Below are 18,751 nucleotides of genomic sequence, written 5' to 3'. Positions count from 1 at the left end.
GCATGTATTGGCAATTCCATCACTATTACCTTACTTAAAATTATATGTGTCTAGTGATCGTCATGGGTGGCATGACCTGTGACGGCCATGAGGACGGGCCTGCACGGGTACGGGTGCGGGCCTGATGCCCCAAACCCACTGGCCTGCCGGGCCCGGCCAACCCAATAGCCGGCCAAGCTCCAACGCCTCGAAACCGTTACCGACTTGGCTCAGATGGCTGCGACGGCTTTTGCTGGGGGGTAACACTACTAGTCGACATCGTCTTGATCGTTCAGGTGGCCTCAGCGTGGCCAAGGCATGGCTTCGGCGGTCTGCGGGCCGCTGAAACGCGGGCCACCCGCGGCCCCGTTGTCCAAAACGCGGATACCCACACCTGCCGAAGCGGGCCCGGGCCATTGGCGGGAACGGGCCTGGGCCACCCCGGATTTACCCGCGGGTGGCCCGTGTTGAACACTATATGTGTCTCCCCCTTGTGATATCTGGTGATGAAGTTACTATAGTATATTGAGATTTGAGCTAAAATTTTTCTGCCAGTAGCAGGTCAGACTGGTGGAGATGCCTAAGCTTGGGCGATGTGACTACTGTACATGGCACACAATTACTAGTTGGTGCACCTGCACTGGCAGATTTCTGTGTCCCAAACTATCCCAACATACTACTGGTGAGTGCATTCTCAGTGCTATGTTCACTTGAGGCTGGAGCCTAAGGCTCCAACAATTTCTGTTTGATAAACCTTTTACAGGGGTCTAACCCTTTCTATTTCAATTTTATTTGTGGGATTGAGCAAATAATAAATAAAAGAAAAAAAAAGGTTCAAAAGGTTACTTGATAATGATAACAATAATAATAATGTGATTAGAAATATCTAATGTATATGTATAGAAATCTAGTGTCCCATTACCTCTTGAATTCTCCTATTTGGTGATGGTATGCAATGAATGCATTAGACATAAGGTTAATGACTAAGTCATCAGGAATTTGCTTGCTCTTCAAATAGGGGCAGCCAGCCATGACCACTGGGGAGTAGCAACAGGGGCCACTCGAAGGTGTCGCCGGGTGTCTCCAGAGAGGTGGTAGTGTGAGGGTGTGCAGCGCGGTATGGCCTGCCTGCCTGTGCTATTGCCTAGTAGAGGAGCACGTTAGGGGATGCGGAGACGTGGAGAAACGAATGGAGATGCAGTGCATTATGGGATCAAGCGACGCCATCAGGGCGTCCCCTGACGCCTTCACGGGGCCTGCAGCTCCACCAGCCCAGCCATCCAGCCATGCTTGCACCAGGCAGGGCTGATCCCCCGCTGAAAACTCCACTTTTTGGACATATGTCTGGGGAAGGGCTGGGGGTGGCCCGGAGGACGATATATTCTAGTCTGTGAATGCACTGGCATCAGTTCGTGGCACACATGGCGTGTCTGGGGGCCGAGTCCCCGGTCAAAGCCGCGGGTTCTCAAGGGGATGTGGTTGAGGACAGTGGGGCCGGGTACGCCGATGCTTGCTGCTTGCCGGGAGATCTGGATGGGCACCGCTCCTGATGATCCAGCGCCGTGGTCGCGCACTATGTGTATGGCGATTTTGTTATTTTGTGGCTCATTGGTGTGGCTGGTGGATGACACACAAGTGCCTTTTGGGGCCGTCGTATGTGTGGTCGATAGGGAGGGAGGGTCTGTTGGTGCTTATTTTGCTGTTTTGTTTTACCTGATGTCCAAGGCTTTTGGTGCGCAGGCTGGGGGAGCATTGGCTTGGAGTGGGGGAGGGGAGGGCATCGAGTCTGCTGCCAGGAGTTTTGTAAGTTCTGGAGGTCTTCAACTAAAAACGGAATGAGGGTAATGATAACTTGAAAGGTTTAAGGGACACCTGCGTTTATTGGGGACAAGGAGTGAAAATGCCTCGATAGCAATTAACCAAAAGCGATCCATGTTGCAATACAAAATACCGCTTGGGAGCACAAAAAGAGAAAGTGCTCTTGCTCGCCCGACAGGGCTGCTGGCTTTCGCTGCGACGTGCGACCTGGGAGTAGGGTTACCTGCAGATTTGGGTGTGGGAAGACGCCTCGATAGCAATTAACCAAAAGCGATCCATGTTGTGGGTATAATACACAACGGCCCTTTGGACCGCAGAAAGTGCTATTACAGGTTCAGCGTGTCTTTGCTGCGACCTGCGAGTGGGGTTACCTGCAGATTTGGGTGTACTCGATCTGTGTTCACCGGAGCAACGGAGATGGCGCGTTGTGGCCCGTTATTACCGTTTTCGACAGTGGCAGTGGGAGGGTCTTCGTGGGAGCCGGCATGCTGGTTTATAGTGTATAAGTGTTGGCTGCGCCACCGCCGCCGCCGCCGGGGGGGTATGATTGGGCCGGTGGGGCTTTGGCAGGCGGGCGTGGGCATGGGCGCGGGCGCGGGCGCGGGGCGCGGGGCCGGTGGCGGACGTCCGTCTTTGGACGGTGGGCGGTGGCTGGGTGCCGCGGCTGGGCTGTGGACGGGGGTTGCAGGTGGCGGCGGTGGCGCGTCAACCCTGGGCCGCGGGCATGGGCGCGGGCGCGGGCGCGGGCGCGGGTCGCCGGCCTTTCGGGGCGGACGCCCGACGCCCGACGCCCGACCGGTCTAGGCCTCGCGGGCCCGACGCCGACGGCCGAGCCCGAGCCCGACGCCGGCCCGGGCCACAAGTGAAGGTGGGGCGGCGCATAGCTGACGGACGGAGCATGGTGGGCTGGGCGGGGCTGGGCTGGAGCGGTGGCGATGGTAGTGCGGCCAGCGGGGATGGATAGCCTGGAGGAACGAACGGCAGATGGTGTCATTGCGGTGGGGATGTGACGATGACGCAGTGGCGCGTGGCGCGTGGCGTGCGCGGGCAACGGCAACGGACGTGGCGACACGTTGTCATCCGTTGTCAGTCAGGTCCGGGAAGGATCCGCCCGGTCGCGATCGCGGTGCGACGAGGCGCTGTCGTCGGGACGGACCGGCGGTGCACAGCCTGGGTGTAGGACGCATCAGGTCACAGCCTGGGTGGGTCACACGGTGGGGCTAGAGCGGAGCGGGGGGACAAGTACGTGGCTCTGTGTGGACAATGTGCAGAGAATACAAGGAACATGCCCGTTCGGGAGGACAATGCAGCACGCGGACGGGGCCAATCAGCGTCGGACAAGGGGGCTGTGGCGTGTGACGTGGAGCGAGTGACAGCCGACGCCACCTCCTTCCTTCCATTCCGTGCGACGTATATAAGCACGCACGGGGGTGGTGCTGCCCCACTCCACTGCCCTTTCCGTCCATCGCCCGCTGCGAGCCAGCCCCCTCTAACGACCCCTGCCCACGACCACCACCCACCCACCCCTACTCTAGTACCCTACCCTCGTAATGGCCGCCGCGCTGCACTCGTCCCCGACGTGGACGCCGCTCCGCCCGCTGCGCTCCACCTGGAACACCCACAACGCCCACGAGCGGCCCTCCACCTCCAAGCCCGCCCCCGCCCCCTCGGCCTCGTCGCCGATCCGGTTCGACCCGTTCGCGGACGACGACGAGCCGCCCCGCCTGCGCTCCCCGTCCCCCTCCTCGTCCTTATCCCCGGCGCCCACACCGGCCCCGGCGCTCTCCCGCGGCCGCGCCCCCACGCCGCTCGCCATCACGATCGCCCTCCCCGCCCCGCTGCCCGTCGGCCGCCGCCGCGCGCCCTCCTTCTCCGCCGGCGCCGGCGTGCGCCGCTCCGCCCTCCCGTCCCCGCCCTCCCACGCCCCCTCCTTGCCCTCATATTCCACCGCCCCCGCCCCCGCCCCCGTGCCCGGCGCGCCGTCGCCGTTCCTCGCGCGGCACTACGCGACGCCCGACGCGCGCGCGCGGCTCCTCGCGCGCACGCTCCTGCACCGCATCAACGTCGTCGGCCGCCCGCGCGCGCCGTACGCCTGCGGGGCAGGGAACGGGTACGAGAGCGCGTGCGGGGGGCGGGCGTATGTGCCCAGTCGGCTGAGCGTGTGCGTCGCGTAGGGGGGGACGACGCTCGTTGCATTGTTTTTACTTGTTCTGCTCCGCACGAAACCCGCGTTTTCTGATAACTAATTTTCGCTGGTAGTACTTACCCTGTGTTGTTGTAATTCTCGCTTTTTCTCTGGTGTATCGTGTATAAACCAAGTCCAAACAAGGAACCCACTCTGCATGGAACGGACGGACGGACGGATCCCGCTTGCTTAATGAAGCCTAAAATGAGCTCCCTCCGAGCTCCGCCGCCGCCGCCGTCGACTAGGCGAGTTGCGTCGCGAGGCCCGATCTCGACAATCGCCCGTCCGTCGCCCGTCGCCCTCACGTCCGCCGCACATGCAGCGGGACGCACAACGTGGGTGGCTGACTGTGGCTGATAGCTGACACTCGCGGTGTGGTGTGTGATCGTCTGATGCACACGCTGTCCAGTTCGCCGCGGCGATGTCATATCGATGGGCCGCGAGCTCGTCGCGGAACCGGGGGCACGGGCCGGGGCGCGCAGCCCAAACCTGCCTCTGCCCTCTCGTGCCCCCGCAGGACGGTCCCGGCGGCCCAGTGCCTCCCCCCCGCCCCCGTTCGTCTGTTCGTCATCCATTCATGCATTCATCGCGCGCCCTATCCCACTCACTCCAAACAGCGAACAGCGAACGAAACAAAACAAAATGAAACAAAACGAAATGAAACGAAAACGTAATGATTTCCTTCCTTAGCAATTCCTGGCGCTGTGCCCGTCCCGTGTAGCTGCCAATGGCCACCGGGGCGACATACAGTACGTACAGACATACAGTACGTACACAGAAAACATGCCGCTGGGCACGAGAAGCATGGGCACAGCACCGCTCCCGCCTCCCGCAGGTGCGCCGATCCAACGGGCCCCGCCGCGCTGTACTATCTGTCAGAGTGCGCGATGGCGTCACGATTCGCCCGGCCAGAGTGCGCGATGGCATCCCCGGCCAGAGGTCAGTCCGCCCCGCCCCGCCGCCCGCAGGCCGCAGGCCGCAGGCCGGCATCCTCCTGTTTCTGCTCACCCGCCATCCTTCCTCCCGCAGAGATTTACCCATCGAGAACAAAGTACAGAGACACGTATCAGCGTCAGACAAGTGTACGCTGCGTCCTCTCCTCGGCACCGCTGCTGCCTGCACCTACGCAGCCCGCCGGCTCGATGCAGGGCAACGAATACAGGACTCAGAACGCAGAGGCATCTGGACTGGCCCTGGCCCTGGCCCTGCCAACATCGCCGGGCGCTTCTGCTTCGCCGTCTCCGGAGAACAGGAAGGACCAACGGTCCCTTGGGTCCCCGCACGTCCATGCGGCCCTTCTCGCCCCCCACACATCCCCTCTGCGCGCTCACCGAGCAGGCCCAGCGGTGGCCCTGGGCGACGCAGAGGGGCGCTGCGTCCCAGGCCCGCTTACATCGGCGCACTTGCGGGTGTGTCCGGTCCCGGTCCCGGTCCTGGTTCTGACCTCCTTTGTGACATCCGCATCCGCACCACGCTCTGGTGGGCCGGACCTGGAGGAGCCTGTCACGCCAGCGGCCCAGCAACTCCTAGGGTCCAAGCCCGGGCTCGAGGCCTGCAGCCCCGCTCCTCACATCCTGACAAGTGGGCCGTCTCCCGTCTCCGGTGCTCTTCTCCATTTCCGAGGAAAGATCGTCGTACGCGAGGACAACGGCCTTCGGAGACATATCATCGAGCGCTGCCGTGATACCTGCGCCGCCGGATATGCAGGTCGCTTCAGGACCTTGGAGCTGGTCTTCTGGAACCAGATGTCTTGTCATGTCAGCCGGCATGCTGTGACCTGTGACCTGTGCTGTCGCACCAAGGCACTCCAGAGACTGCCCCATGGAGAGCCGCACCCCCACAGAAACGCCTCCGGGGTGCTGGCATACCGTTTTTGTCGACTTCATTGTGGAGCTCCCCAAGGCCCACAGATACGACGTGATCATGGTTCTCGACGACACCCTTGGGAAACAGATTGCACGAAAACCAAGTTTTCAGCAATACTCGATCACCCCTCGCAGTGGGCTCCAGATGATGAGTGCGGAGTGCGGACAGCAAATGAGCTCTCTAACCAGCCTAACCAACAAAAACAACCAAACTCCACTTTTCGTAGAGAGAAAGATGTATAATGTTGAGTAGGAAAAGTCACAAAACCCAAAAATCGTCAACTCCTTGAGCGAGTACAGGCCCCTGTGAACAGAGCCTTGGCACAGATGTGTAAGGTTGTAGGGTAGATGCGAGTTTCTTGCGAAAAACGTTGATTTTGTGTGCCCCAAAGCGTACTATCGACGAAACTCCGCAATAGAGAAGCGCCAATACGATGCCCGGAGAGTTTTATACTCGTTGGATCAGGACTAACTGCCTTAAACCCTCAGAGTTATCTCGAGTCAGGAACTAACTGCCTTAAACTCTCGACCAGCAACCAAAACCCAATAAACAGCAACCAGAACTCTTGTATTCAGCAACCGAAACCCTCAACCAATAATCCTTCCGACACGATGATACTATTTCGAAAGAGCTAGCAAGATAGATTGACAAGCTAGATCCACAGATGCACCTAGTAAAGCGGGGCAATCCGTAAATCTGCCAAATACAAAACAGAGATATAAATACTAAACAGAAATTGATAGAATCAGGGAAAATCACGAGTAAGAAAGGTAGTCCATGCGCATAATTGTATAGGTATCGTTTCGCTATATGGCCCAGAGTCGAAAATCCAGGTCCAGATGACTGGTATCGCGTGTATTGGTGTCAATGACCTATGTGAATCTTCCGTATTCGCGACCATCTAGTTTTGCTTGTGAAGTATCCCTCGATCTTGAGTAGGATAAGTTCATAGCTCGGCTTCCCAGCTCTCGAATGACACTCATAACTCGTTTCTTGTGCGTGTGGCCTCAGCGGTGGTTGTGAAACGCAAAAATACTAGAACACCAGCACAAACAAACTCCAACACAACACACTAAATCAGCACACAAAACACAACAGAACACAAAACCAGGGAGCCTAACACCAAAGTACGCGGGCCGAGTCTCGGATCACTCGGATCAGACCGGATCAGAAGCGGATCACGTCGGAGTTTGAAATGGGTGGGTAGTTAACTGATGCGCGCAAGTACGGGGGTTCCAGCTAAAGTATATAGCTGCTGCAGTCCAGAAAACACGTTTAACGGCTCGGAACGATAAGGGTGGAGTGATTAGGTAAGCGAAACAACGGGCGGGACCAAGATCAACAGTGGGCGGGATGGCGGGCGGGCACTCGGAACAACGGGGGCGGACTGACAGCACTTCTTCAACACAAACGGCGATAACGGAAACGGCGATAACGGCGACAAAAGATAACAACGGCGATAACCACAATAAACCCGCGCAGAGCCGGGCACTCGAATTCTCTACCTATAGCCTACAAACGCTGCAAATATATACTGCTGAGGCTACAGCCTCCTCACTGCCCTCCTGCCTGCGCAAGCCGGTGTCTGGCCTGTGCCCGCAGCGCACACAGCGCGTACAGCGCGACCTCTAACCCATATCGCCCTCCCTGCTTACCCAATCTCGCTTACGAGCTTGGGCCGCTCGGTCCACCAGCGGTTGGCGGTGTTCTGGACGCGCCTCGACGCGGCTATGCCGGTACTTCGTACCCCGGACGCCCTCTGGCATCGTCCCAACTTTGCCAGACGCGTGCTGGACGCGTCCCAAAGGCCCCAAGGCCTCCTCTTGGTGTGTTGTAGCTTGAAGCGGAACGGAGCTCGGGTCGGAGCTCGGTCTGGCCTGTCAACCCGATCGGGAAACACCGCCCCGGGCCGGCGCTTGCCAGCCAAAATGGCGCATGCCCGATTGCGGTGGCTATGGGCGGGCGGCTGTGGGGCCCGATTCCAGGCGTGCGCGAATCTCGCGCGCGTCAGTTGTCCCAACTCTCCTGGCGCAAATCCAGTGTTCAGATGTCCAGTTCCTCAACAGTGTTTTAGAGTCGCCGTTGATCGCAGGTCCAGGCCCCAATCTATTGAGTTGGTTTCTTCCGTTTAACCGTCCCTTGGCACTCTTGATCCTCCAGCAAGATTCGAAACCACGTTCCAATGATGTCAGTCATCAATACCAACAGAGATAGGGGTGTCCCTTATCTAGGAAAAGTCGATCTCGAGTCTCCAGTGCGCGCCAAACCAAATATGCCTTTTTAGTTTACATTCCCTTTGGGTATTTTGTATAGGATTGGATAGATCCTAACAGAAAACGGGCTCTGTGAACTTTTCCTAGTCAAGATTTTGGAATCACTGAGTGCGATTTGATAGATTTTGACTGGTTCTTTGACAGATAACTCCCTAGTTGACCATCCAGGACTCATGTCAACTCTAAGACGTGCGCTGAGCAACGAAATCGACGAAAATAGTCGTTTCCTGGTCTGTCCCAGACTGCGGCTTATCACCGCGGCGTCACATTTTGCATTGATGGTGAGATAATGAAAGCAAAAAAAGTTCTTTGTTGATTTCTTTGTTCAATTGGCTGCCAGCGGGACTGCCAGTGGGACTGCCATTGGGTCCCCCCATGAGGTCCGCCAGACATACTGTCTGTTAAGTGCCGTGTCGACCAAAGGACCGGAGAGGGAGTCGAAGTCGGAAACGGAATCGAAGTCGGAGAGCACAGAAGGATGTTTGGGTGACCGGGGCTTCCAGTTGACCAAGATAAGACAAGAAGACAAAAGCGGAGTCGAGACGACGCTGGGAGATAGAGACCAGCAACGTTAATTTACAAACTGCAGTATGTAGTAATACATCAAAGTATTTATAGTACAAGAAGTAACGGAAACGGAATAAGGGATAACAAAGTAAGTAACGAGATTAGAACAAAGTCAAGTAAAGTAGAAGGGGAGTTGCATACAAGGAATAAGGCATAGATGATTGCACAGATCATAAGTCGGGTAATTGGAAACACTCAGTAAATCTTCATTGCGTAAAAAACCAAATACCGGAGTTGATATCGGGGACGGAATGCTGGAGTCGGCATGGATATAACACTGTCATTGGATCTGTCATCGGGCTCCCATCTCCCAGCTGCCATTGCCATCCGGTGTGAACACCTTTCTGCTCATATATAACATGTTAGGAATGGATAAGAACTCATTAAGATATGACCCTACCACTGTTTTGAAAACTCCGGGTTGGGTCAGTAATTTACATTTTCTGACTCAACCATTGACTTTGAAGCATAGGTCTAAACTGAATAGTAACATGTATTAAGGGTCCCTACAATCTGGTAACATTTATTAGAAAGTTTGTGTAAAGTCATTACAAAGTTGTTATCCCATTCATGCTAATTATGTATTTAAATATTGTCAGGGGAACCTCCCTTTCGGCCCCTTGGAGACGATTCCGATTCCGGTCCGACTCCGGCTCCGACTCCGGTGATCGCATCACCGCCTCCGTCAGGCGCATCGCCGCCCCCGCCTGGCGATCCCCCTGGGACCTGGCCTGCGACATGGCGCAGGCATACTGCACGGAGCAACGATCAACCTTGGCGCATCAAGAGCGCAGTATATAGTTCCGCTACCTAGCAGGCGGACCCTTAGAGTTTCTTCTCTTTGGATCCTCCCCTGCTAGGTCAGCCTCACTTGTATTTGCTTACTTCTATTCACTCTTTGGATCCTCCCCTGCTAGGACCTTGATCTCAGGCCTCCGGGGTTGCCCTTACAAATATGTAGCTGGAGACTGAACTTGTAGGGTCTACCCAGAGGTCAGACCCTTGGGGTTGACTTGACGGTTAACTTGAGAGTTGACCCTCAAGTCACTGATATACATACAATATCTCTTACAATTTCTCCAATGTATATACTGACAGTTTTAATCACAATTTCTGGCATGAATGAATTTGAGATTTCAACAGTGATTTCATTGTACTGTAAGCCTACAGTTTCAGCAGTGGAGAAATGCAAATAGAAACAAAATCTATGTGCATTTCTCTACTGCTGATTTCCTTTGTATCATCTGTGCTGAAACTGTCAGTAAAATCCTTTGTTTCACTGTCAGTTTTGCCACATTTGATGTGCGTGATATCATGACCAAATATATGTGCACAGATATCAACCATTTCAGGCATAGTTTTAGTCCCATAGATAGTTTTCATCTCAGACTGCATAAAACTAGTATATATTTGACTAAAATCATTCTCAGTTTCCAAAATGTATATTTTGGGCAAATCTCCATAGGTTGATTTGGTTCTAGATTCTACCAGAATCTAGAACAGTTTCTACTTCAAAGGATATTTTACCAAATCCAGTGTGAGTTGGCTGTGGGGCTGTTCCCCCGGCTTTGGTATCAACTAGGCACCTGGACTCTCATCCCCTGACACCCTGATTGCCTTAAGGCACTACATCATACCTGTTAGTATCTATATAATCTCATCTCTTCTTCAGCCCCACCCTACCGGAGGCCCAAAATCAGGGTCCTAGCAGGGGAGGATCCAAAGAGAAGAAACTCTAAGGGTCTGCCTGCTCGGTAGCTGAACTATATACTGCGCTCTTGCATGACGCACCAAGTGTGATCATTGCTCCAAGCTGTAGGCCTGTGCCATGTCACAGGCCAGGTCCCAGGGGGATCTCCAGCAGGGCAGTGATGCATCTGATAGAGGTGGTGATGCTATCACCGGAGTTGGAATCGGACCAGAATCAAGATTGGAATCAGCAAAGGGGAGGTTCCCCTGACAACTACTTGCAAAAACTCAAAATTATTGTTCTAGTTTTTTCTCTATATATAGTCTGTCATTTTTCTTTGTAATCATCAGATCAATAACTCCAAGTTTTTCCCTAACATTGTTCAAGCAAAGGTTGGTGCAAATTTTCACTCAGAAAAAATTTATTCAAAAATTTGAAGCTTTCTACCTAACTTTTCGCAGTGAAAAATTGTGGAAACAGCCTGCAAGAGTTGTAGACAACAAGATTTGCAGCACAGAGCCACACCGCAGACAAAATGAACCATGGGCAATAGCCGGTCACACGTGTGACACTCCGGCTCAAGGCAATCAACCACTTCGACCGATTCTCGCGATATTATGTTGAGACCCACCGTCAACACGCCACTCTTCAGACCCGCACGGTGGTAAACAATTCGACACCGTGAGTAGTGTCAGTGACTCGCGTGACCCGCTCATCCCCGTCCGACCGGAACTCTCATGAAAACACAGGGCTCAAAACCAGTCGCGTTCGAGCGGCCTGGCTCTCGCTATACGAAGTCACTCTTCCTCGCTCTCCTGCTCCTCCTTGCGATATTCTTCCCATGGCATTCGACGGAATTCGACTGGACACGACATTTCTCTTCTAACTTGTTGAAGATTCCGCCGCCGTTGCTGCATAGACCACACACATCCCTCCGTTGGCGCGAATGCCCTGACAACTCGACCTTCTACTGCACCTTCTTTGAAGTCCCACTCGACTACGATGCGCCAAACGACCCAGAAAAGACCGTAATTGCCATGCGGATGTTCCCCGCGACGGTGTCGTCTTCTGAACGTCTCGGGTCGGTATTCACCAATCCTGGGGTGTGTTATACGCCTCCGTCCGTTACAGTACACTCAACTCAGCTCTCCAGGGCCCCGGAGGATCGGGTCATGCAAGTGTCTTGCGTGTCGGCCCGCTTCTTAGCGACATATTCGAGGGGAAATTCGATATCATTGGCTGGGACCCGCGAGGTGTGAACATGACAACGCCCAGAATATCGTGCGCAGTCTTCTCGTATCAACTTGTCAGTGCCTGAACAGACCGCAGCTGCCATGCGACCGACCTCCATCGCGCGCTCTTCGCTTTGGGCAACGACAACGGCGAAATATCGTTTGAGCAAGACGACCGTGCGATCTTGAATCGTTCTCTCCTGGTTGCAGATGCCCAGTCCAAATTGACCACCTCTCTATGTCGAGAAACTGTCGGAGACAAGGTGCTGCGAAGCGTGACGACGGTTAACGTCGTTCGGGATCTAGAGGAGATGCGCAAGGTCGTTGGAGATGGTGGTCTGCGGTACTGGGGCTTCTCATATGGGTGATGCCGTCTTCTCACTTTCTGCAATGTCTAACGAGTCCAAGCACGCTAATTGGAGCAACATACGTGGCCATGTTCCCTGAGCAGGCAGAACGGGTCATCTTGGATGGAGGTATGTCACGCATCTCGGAGATATGGACAACTCATTATCTTCTCAGTTATATACTCTCCCGAGCCCTACAACTCCATGCTTGATGACGCTATTGGCACAGGAACGTCGACCAACAGCGTAGGTGGCCTCTTTGACATTCTGGACTATTAACTTATTCCTAGGACTTTGACGGATTCGTCTCCCATTGCGCTTCTGTCGGCGCGGAGCGATGTGCATTAGCAGGCAACTCCTCTGCCTTTGAAATCGCTGACCGGATCTGGACACTCGCCTCGCGACTCGAACACAGCCCTATTCCCATCTCAAGACCCTCCAATAACGCCATTCCTGCTGTTCTTCATCGTCCGCACTTTATTCACGCCATCTTCATGGCGCTTTATCGTCCTGCCAGCTGGCCTGCGCTTGCCGAAGCCATCGCTGCCGCTGAGCAAGGGAATGCAACGTTGGTGGCGGAGTTAACGTTGGCTGGAGTCGGAGGGCGTGACTGGACCGAGCTGCGGAGGAACATCACCGATGCAGAACGTGCCATCGAGGCTGGCTGGCCAGAAGCAGCCGGGAGGGAGATGGGGCCGCACGATGCGTCTGCGCCGGTTGTATGCGGAGATGCCCCTCCGTTTCCGGTCAACGAAGATCACAGTTGGACCGAGGAGTGGATGGAGTGGCGAGAGCAGGTCAGGTTCCCCCACTAACCTCACCCTAACACGCTCATTATCTTGCAGTTGATCAAGCCTAACCCAATCGGTGGTGCGGCCGCTTTGCGAGGCCTGGTTAGCTGCCGACATTGGGGTCAAGTGAAGCCCACTCCAAAACGATACGAGGGCTCGTGGGAGATGGGTGTGGATCTGAGAAAGCCAAAGTGGTCCTTTTTCTTCATCACTCCATGGATTCTAACAGGTTCTCGCAGAAACCCAGTTGTTTTCTTGTCGAATAGCTTCGTACGTTATTCACCTGTCCCCAACTGTCATGTTGTCTGAGCGCAAGCTAGGATCCAATAACTCCGCTGAACAACGCTATTCGGATGGTGGACCTCCTGGGCGTGGAGAACGCCAGGTTGCTCCACAATAACGGTTATGGGTGCGCATTCACTTTGCTTTCTGGCATAAAACTAAGGTGATACAAGACACTGCTCGGTCAACCATCCCTCGCTTTGTGTCGCGAAGCACATCCGAAAGTACATGCTGGACGGAACCGTAAGCTGTTCATGTCTTGAACGACGGGAGTAGAGGTTGACTGTGTGGAACAGGTCTTCGAGAATGGCACTCTTTGTGAGCCTGAAGACGGCTTCATCTTTCCGAAAGAAGACGCGCAGGCAGCATTACTGCGATACGACGCCGAGGATGTAGCGTTGGCAAAAGCAATGTATGAACTGGCCGATGCAGGAATCGGGATGCCTGTTCCCGATGTACAATTCTAACCCCGAGCTTTCCTCGTAGCGGCAAAAGAAGAAAAGGCTGCATATTCGGTCAGAATGTTGGTGTGTGTATAGTTGGTTTGGAGAACCGTATCACCATTCCTCCCTGCGAAGTAGTGTTTGTAACTAGGGGTAGAAGGAGTAATCTGTGTACCCTATCTGATCGCTGCTCCCCGCTCAGGAAAAGCAAATTTCTCTTGTACACCTGGAGCAACTGGAAATTCTGGAGAACCTAGCCCCGTGTTCCAGACAGCTGTCTGGCCCCAGGCCCTCCAGAACAACTCCAGACATGGTTTCAGAAAATTCATTGATTCATTATTATTTCCTAGATCAAATAAAAGATAACCTTTGTACTAATATTTCCTTATGAATATTGGAAGTATTAGCGGCCGGAGTGTAATAAAACCATCGATTCCCCAAAGTCAAAGGAAAGTCGTGCATCAACCGCCGAGGCAGATCGGGCTATCAGTTAGTCAACCGGGGCAATAACAGGCAAGAGTGAAGAACCCACATTGGCGATGAAGACCCTCGCGAATGCAACCAAGTCCCCCTTCTCGTCGGCAGCCTCCATCGCTAAAAACGACTCTATTCGAGAGCTCGATGTCCCCAATTCGCGTAGGCTGGAAGAGTTTGGAAGGAGAGGCCATTGTTTCTGGTAGCCACGGTCTTTCGCCTTTTGGCCTAACCCACGGTCGTGGCAGAAACCCTTCAGAAACATGCATATGATAAGAGCAGCACTGGACCACCAAAGCGTACACAATTCATCTGGGTTTGAGCTCGCACTCTAGAGTCCCGGAGTACAATCAGTAACGTGAACTATCTGTAGAATTAGAACTACAATGAGGTGGATAGACTACTGTTCGTTATAACTCGCGTATTGTCTGCGCGTATTGGTACGGGAACTGTCTTTGTTCCAACTGTGATTGCATTGGTATCGAGTAACCTCGCGTCCACGCCCGCAACAGCCTTGTCCAGAGGACAGCGAAGAAAGCATTGGCGAGCAAGGCGCCACATATCCTCCGCCTCCTTCCGCCTTCCCTTCCTCTGCGAGATATCACCAATCCGCAACGCGCATTCGCCCCGACTTCGGTGAACATCCATCGCAGCAAAGCCTTCTAAGGCCACTTCAAACAAGCTCAAAGCGGTATCCGCATCCCCAAGTGAGTTCCTAAAAAAGTCCCCAGTGCATCGAAGGGAATGGAAAATGGCGGGTTTGTTCTGCCCTTTTAGGGCCAACGCAAGCAGGACCAACGCCCACCCAAAGGTGGTCCAGCTGTTCGTCATCCCGCATTCCGGGTCGGCCAGCTTGTTCAACGCCAATATCGAAAGCTCTTGGTCATAAGAACGGGTTTCTGCGAATGTTTTCTCCAGTCCCAGGAGGGCAGAGCGCTTCTGACCAGCTTGTATATCGATAAACGCAAGGAATATGGCGCAGAAGGCATTGCCAAGGGTGTTTTGGAAGGTATGGAAGGCATTTTGAACTTCAAGGACTCGTTGTCGTAGCGTGCTGGTGCTTTCCTGGGCCATTTCGATGTCTATATGAACAAGGTTCATCTTGTCATACACCTGGGCCAGCGGAGGTTGGATGAGATACGTCCGCAAGTAAATTTCCTTCGATTCAAGATATTCCGACTTCTGGAAATGCACATCGGCGTTGATATCTTGGAGGAATAGATCCAATTGGCCGTCTTGTAAACCACACATGGCAAGGAGGTCGCGAGCATAGGCCGACAAGCCAGCACAAACAGGGAAATCTCCTAAGCATACGAGACACAGGAGCTTTTGACGAATACCATTGGCTTCCTGATAGAACAGCCCATTGAGTTTAGCGAGACGGCGTATTTCACGGCTTTTGACCAGTGCATCCCGATAACGTCCGAGGTGCCACAACATTTGAGTAATATCCCGCAAAGCTCTGCATTGTCCCGCGGCATCATCGCTGGTCCGCGAGACCGCTAGACCACGCTCGTAGTACCTCAAAGACTTTTCAATGTCGTTTTCATGCTTGTGAAAATAGCGCCCCAATGCACAGAGTAAGCGTCCTATAAAGATGATAGTATTCCTCACAAAAAGAAGTCAAAGACATACGTACCCTCGCCCACTTTGTTATTTACGGCATGATAATGTGCTACTGCCTCTTCTTCTAAACCGCCAATATCCACTACCGAATGGTAGTCCGAGGTGACGATGTACTCCGTCAAATATTGCGCGTGGATTTCCCGATCAGAAACATAGGGCAGTAGCTCTGGAATGCGATCCAAAAGACCGGACCACCGTCTCCCAGAGATTCTCAAGAAGAGATCGAATGTGAGTATACTGTCAATTGTATCCCTCAAATCTGGCTCGTTTGGGTCAAGTCCCCTGCTCAGAACAGCCGTCAAATTGCCAGCGTTGGCGGAAATCCTGCTGGTTATGCCCACTGCCGAAAAATGCTGATAATTTTTCCACAGGACGATCAATTCGTGCAAGTGCTTTCGGAGCGGTCGACAGAGCGATGATGGGGGAGAATGATGGTCCTGTATATACTCGCGGATGGGAGCCAACACACGCAAGCGTTGGTCATGAGCGATATACGCCAACGAAGTCCTAACGAGAGTGGTTTTGCTTCGCCCTATTTCTAGGATGGGAAAGTTGCTTTGGAGAAGGTCGGTGTCGGAGATACCGTCAGGCAAGAGGGAAAGTAAGCTGAGAAGAGGCTGCGCGCCGGGGCAGTTGACCATTCGGGGACTGGAGAGAGATACGCGGATGGAAAGGTCGAGATTCGAACGTTTGTCGGGTCCGTCTGAGAACAAACGTGTTTTCTCTGTCTTCCAGCGAAGTAAAAGTGTCTCGTAACCCTCAAAAGCGGCGATATTGGCCACGAGAGTGACAGCCAACGGTACGTTTTCCGTGAAGCTAAGCAACTCGTGTAGATCTTGTTTGTCGTTGTAGACTTCATCGTCAGTTATATTGAGGAAAACTTGTTCTGCGGCCTCGTTTGAAAGTGGTTCGAGAGGCGGAAGAAACGGTCGAGTCCAACGAACTCCACCTGGACGTTCTGCTCCCCGCATGGTCAGCTTTCAAATAGTCAGTGTTGTATCTCCTCCTTGAGCAACCCACATACCAGCAGACCGACATGTGAGATGTCAGCCAACAGCGAGAGGAAGTCTTCAACCTGATTGCGGGAACTGGTCGGTTCCCAAGTCGATTCGAAATTGTCCAGTACCAATAAACACGGCCCCAGGCCAACCAAATGCTTCACGATCCTCTTCGCCGAATTCCCTGAAAGTGATACGCCCAGCGCGGTAGCGATGGCGGCCACAAAATTATCCAGCGTGGTTGCAGATTCGCAAGAAACGAAATATCGAGCAGGGTATTTGGTTGTGACATCGGGATGGTGCACTGGCAGGGCTGCGAGGCAAAGTGTCGTCTTTCCAATCCCGCCAGGACCAAGAATTGCAGCTCTTGTAGGGTCCTTGAGTAAGAGCGAGACAAGGGCCGCAAGTTCGTATCCTCTTCCGTAGAATATTTGGGGGTTGGCGGGAATAATGAGAAACGATGTTGAGCTGTTGTTTGGCCGCTTGATGAGCTACATGACCGTGGGTGAGGCGTCGTTTCGAAATTTAACACTCACCAGAGAGACAGAATCAGATTCCGTCATCGCTTTCGCCTCACTGAAGAGCTCTACCAACTCATGGTGTCGTTTCGTTGCTTCGCTCCGGATGTCAGCCATTTCGGTGGAGGCTTGTAGAGATGTTTGAACCTGCATGAGAAGATGTGAGCGAAGGTTCAAAGACACGCGAAGACTGACCCCGAAGACATCCAATGCATGACTCAACCCAGACCGACATGCCTCCAATAACGCAGAATTCTCTCCTTGTCGAAAAAAGCCTTTGATTAGGCTTGTGTTTTGCTGAGCTTCGACGAAAGAATGGATTTTCTGAAGTGTACTGCGGAAGAGATGTGAGTGTTTTGTGTAAACAACACAGATAAGAACGTGCTCGGCGAAACTGCCCATGTTATATAGCATCCCAGGGGGAATAGGATGTCCTCCTTCGGTTTCAGACCTGATGCATAAGCGTAGAATGACGGCGAGAAGCTCGTCGATTTGGGAGACCATTCGAACGCATTCATCACGATTAGTCTTCACATGCTGAGAGCAAATCAGTCTTCGAGCAAAACTGGGGGGCTGTCACACCCACCTGCGCGATGGAGACAATGGAGAGGCTAACGGCAGATATGGTCCGCAAAAATGGCGTTGTAGAAGACTGCGAAATGTCTTTCAAAGTTGAAGCAGTGACGGCTGCATAACCGAGGACCGTTTCAGTCCTGGTGTTGGGCAGGAGGAGAGTGGTGCCTGTGTTGCTGCGCATAGAGAGCCGAAGGGCTTATCATGGGCCAAAACTAAGGCTATATGAGGCGCCACACACTTCGGAACGATCGCTGAAAATAGTGAGAAGCATGAAACTTGAAGAAGACTGGATACCGACGAGTATCTGTCCCCGGAAGCTTTATCCAGCTTGTGGAATGTGTAGCGTCATCGAGCACAAGGTCGACGGCCTTGACCAAGTACTGTCAGCGAACTGTAAAACGACCGGCCATAGTCTAACCGTTTAGCGGCCACAGGCAGGGCACTCACAAAGATCAAGACAAGGCCTTCTTGAAGAGGGGACTATGGGAACAAGGCGTCAGGAGGAAGGCCATTACAGGATGTTGCCGGGAGGATGAGAAAGAGGGAGGTCACGTTGCCACATGTCATCAATTTTCTTCCAACTTCAGAAGCTTCAGACAGCATGATTCGACGACAGATAAGTACAGCAATGCGACGTCCACTGATATCCTCAATCTCCCGCAAGCCATACCTTACTAATGACAAGATTTGACCCTCGAGCGCAGAACCATTTCTTTCGCAAACGGACACATGCTTATTAGTCAGTGGAACCCTCGTACAGCCCAGCCTATCGTCAAAAGAAGATTTCTGTGAGGCTCTAGGGACAGTTCAGTAACCGGTTCAATCTCAAGTTAAAGAACTTAGAACCCACATGAGCGATATAAGTTTTGGCAAACGCTACGGGGTCCTTGATTGCCTCTGCGATAGCGCTTTCGGGGAGTGTACCTGTCGGTTTCCCCAGACGGCCCGAACAAAGTCGTTCAAGTGACCAATCTTGACAAAGTCGAGTCCTGCCGCCCACCGTCCACGACGCTAGAATGTACACGAAGTTGGGATGGCGCTCGCAATTAAATGATGAGGTAGGTGTATGCCGACTTCGGGGCTGCA

At 53.6% G+C, this 18,751-nt stretch overlaps 3 protein-coding genes across 3 annotated transcripts; 2 read left to right on the top strand and 1 right to left on the bottom strand.

The window, feature by feature from the left end:
* Nucleotides 1-3,347: 3,347 nt before the first annotated feature.
* On the top strand, nt 3,348-3,971 carry MIND_00005700 (uncharacterized protein; the record flags this gene model as incomplete). The annotated part of the gene is made up of 1 exon (XM_037357031.1): nt 3,348-3,971. The coding sequence occupies one exon, from the start codon at nt 3,348-3,350 to the stop codon at nt 3,969-3,971; it is 624 nt and encodes a 207-aa protein (XP_037224941.1).
* Nucleotides 3,972-11,115: 7,144 nt separating this feature from the next.
* MIND_00005600 (uncharacterized protein) lies at nt 11,116-13,497 on the top strand (the record flags this gene model as incomplete). Its single annotated transcript, XM_037357030.1, has 11 exons — nt 11,116-11,481; nt 11,532-11,659; nt 11,708-11,974; nt 12,019-12,086; nt 12,133-12,203; nt 12,248-12,754; nt 12,803-12,939; nt 12,988-13,018; nt 13,069-13,157; nt 13,204-13,273; nt 13,327-13,497. 11 exons carry the CDS (start codon nt 11,116-11,118, stop codon nt 13,495-13,497), a joined length of 1,905 nt encoding a protein of 634 aa, XP_037224940.1.
* An 831-nt stretch (nt 13,498-14,328) lies between these two features.
* On the bottom strand, nt 14,329-17,846 carry MIND_00005500 (NB-ARC domain-containing protein; the record flags this gene model as incomplete). Its single annotated transcript, XM_037357029.1, has 6 exons — nt 14,329-15,536; nt 15,587-16,550; nt 16,598-17,062; nt 17,108-17,236; nt 17,285-17,626; nt 17,676-17,846. 6 exons carry the CDS (start codon nt 17,844-17,846, stop codon nt 14,329-14,331), a joined length of 3,279 nt encoding a protein of 1,092 aa, XP_037224939.1.
* Between the last annotated feature and the right edge of the window lie 905 nt (nt 17,847-18,751).

The sequence above is a fragment of the Mycena indigotica genome (assembly GCF_014461135.1).
Source record: "Mycena indigotica strain 171206Taipei chromosome Unknown Mind.scaff0001, whole genome shotgun sequence".
Lineage (NCBI taxonomy): Eukaryota > Fungi > Basidiomycota > Agaricomycetes > Agaricales > Mycenaceae > Mycena > Mycena indigotica.
This window is presented reverse-complemented; position numbering and strand designations above follow the sequence as displayed.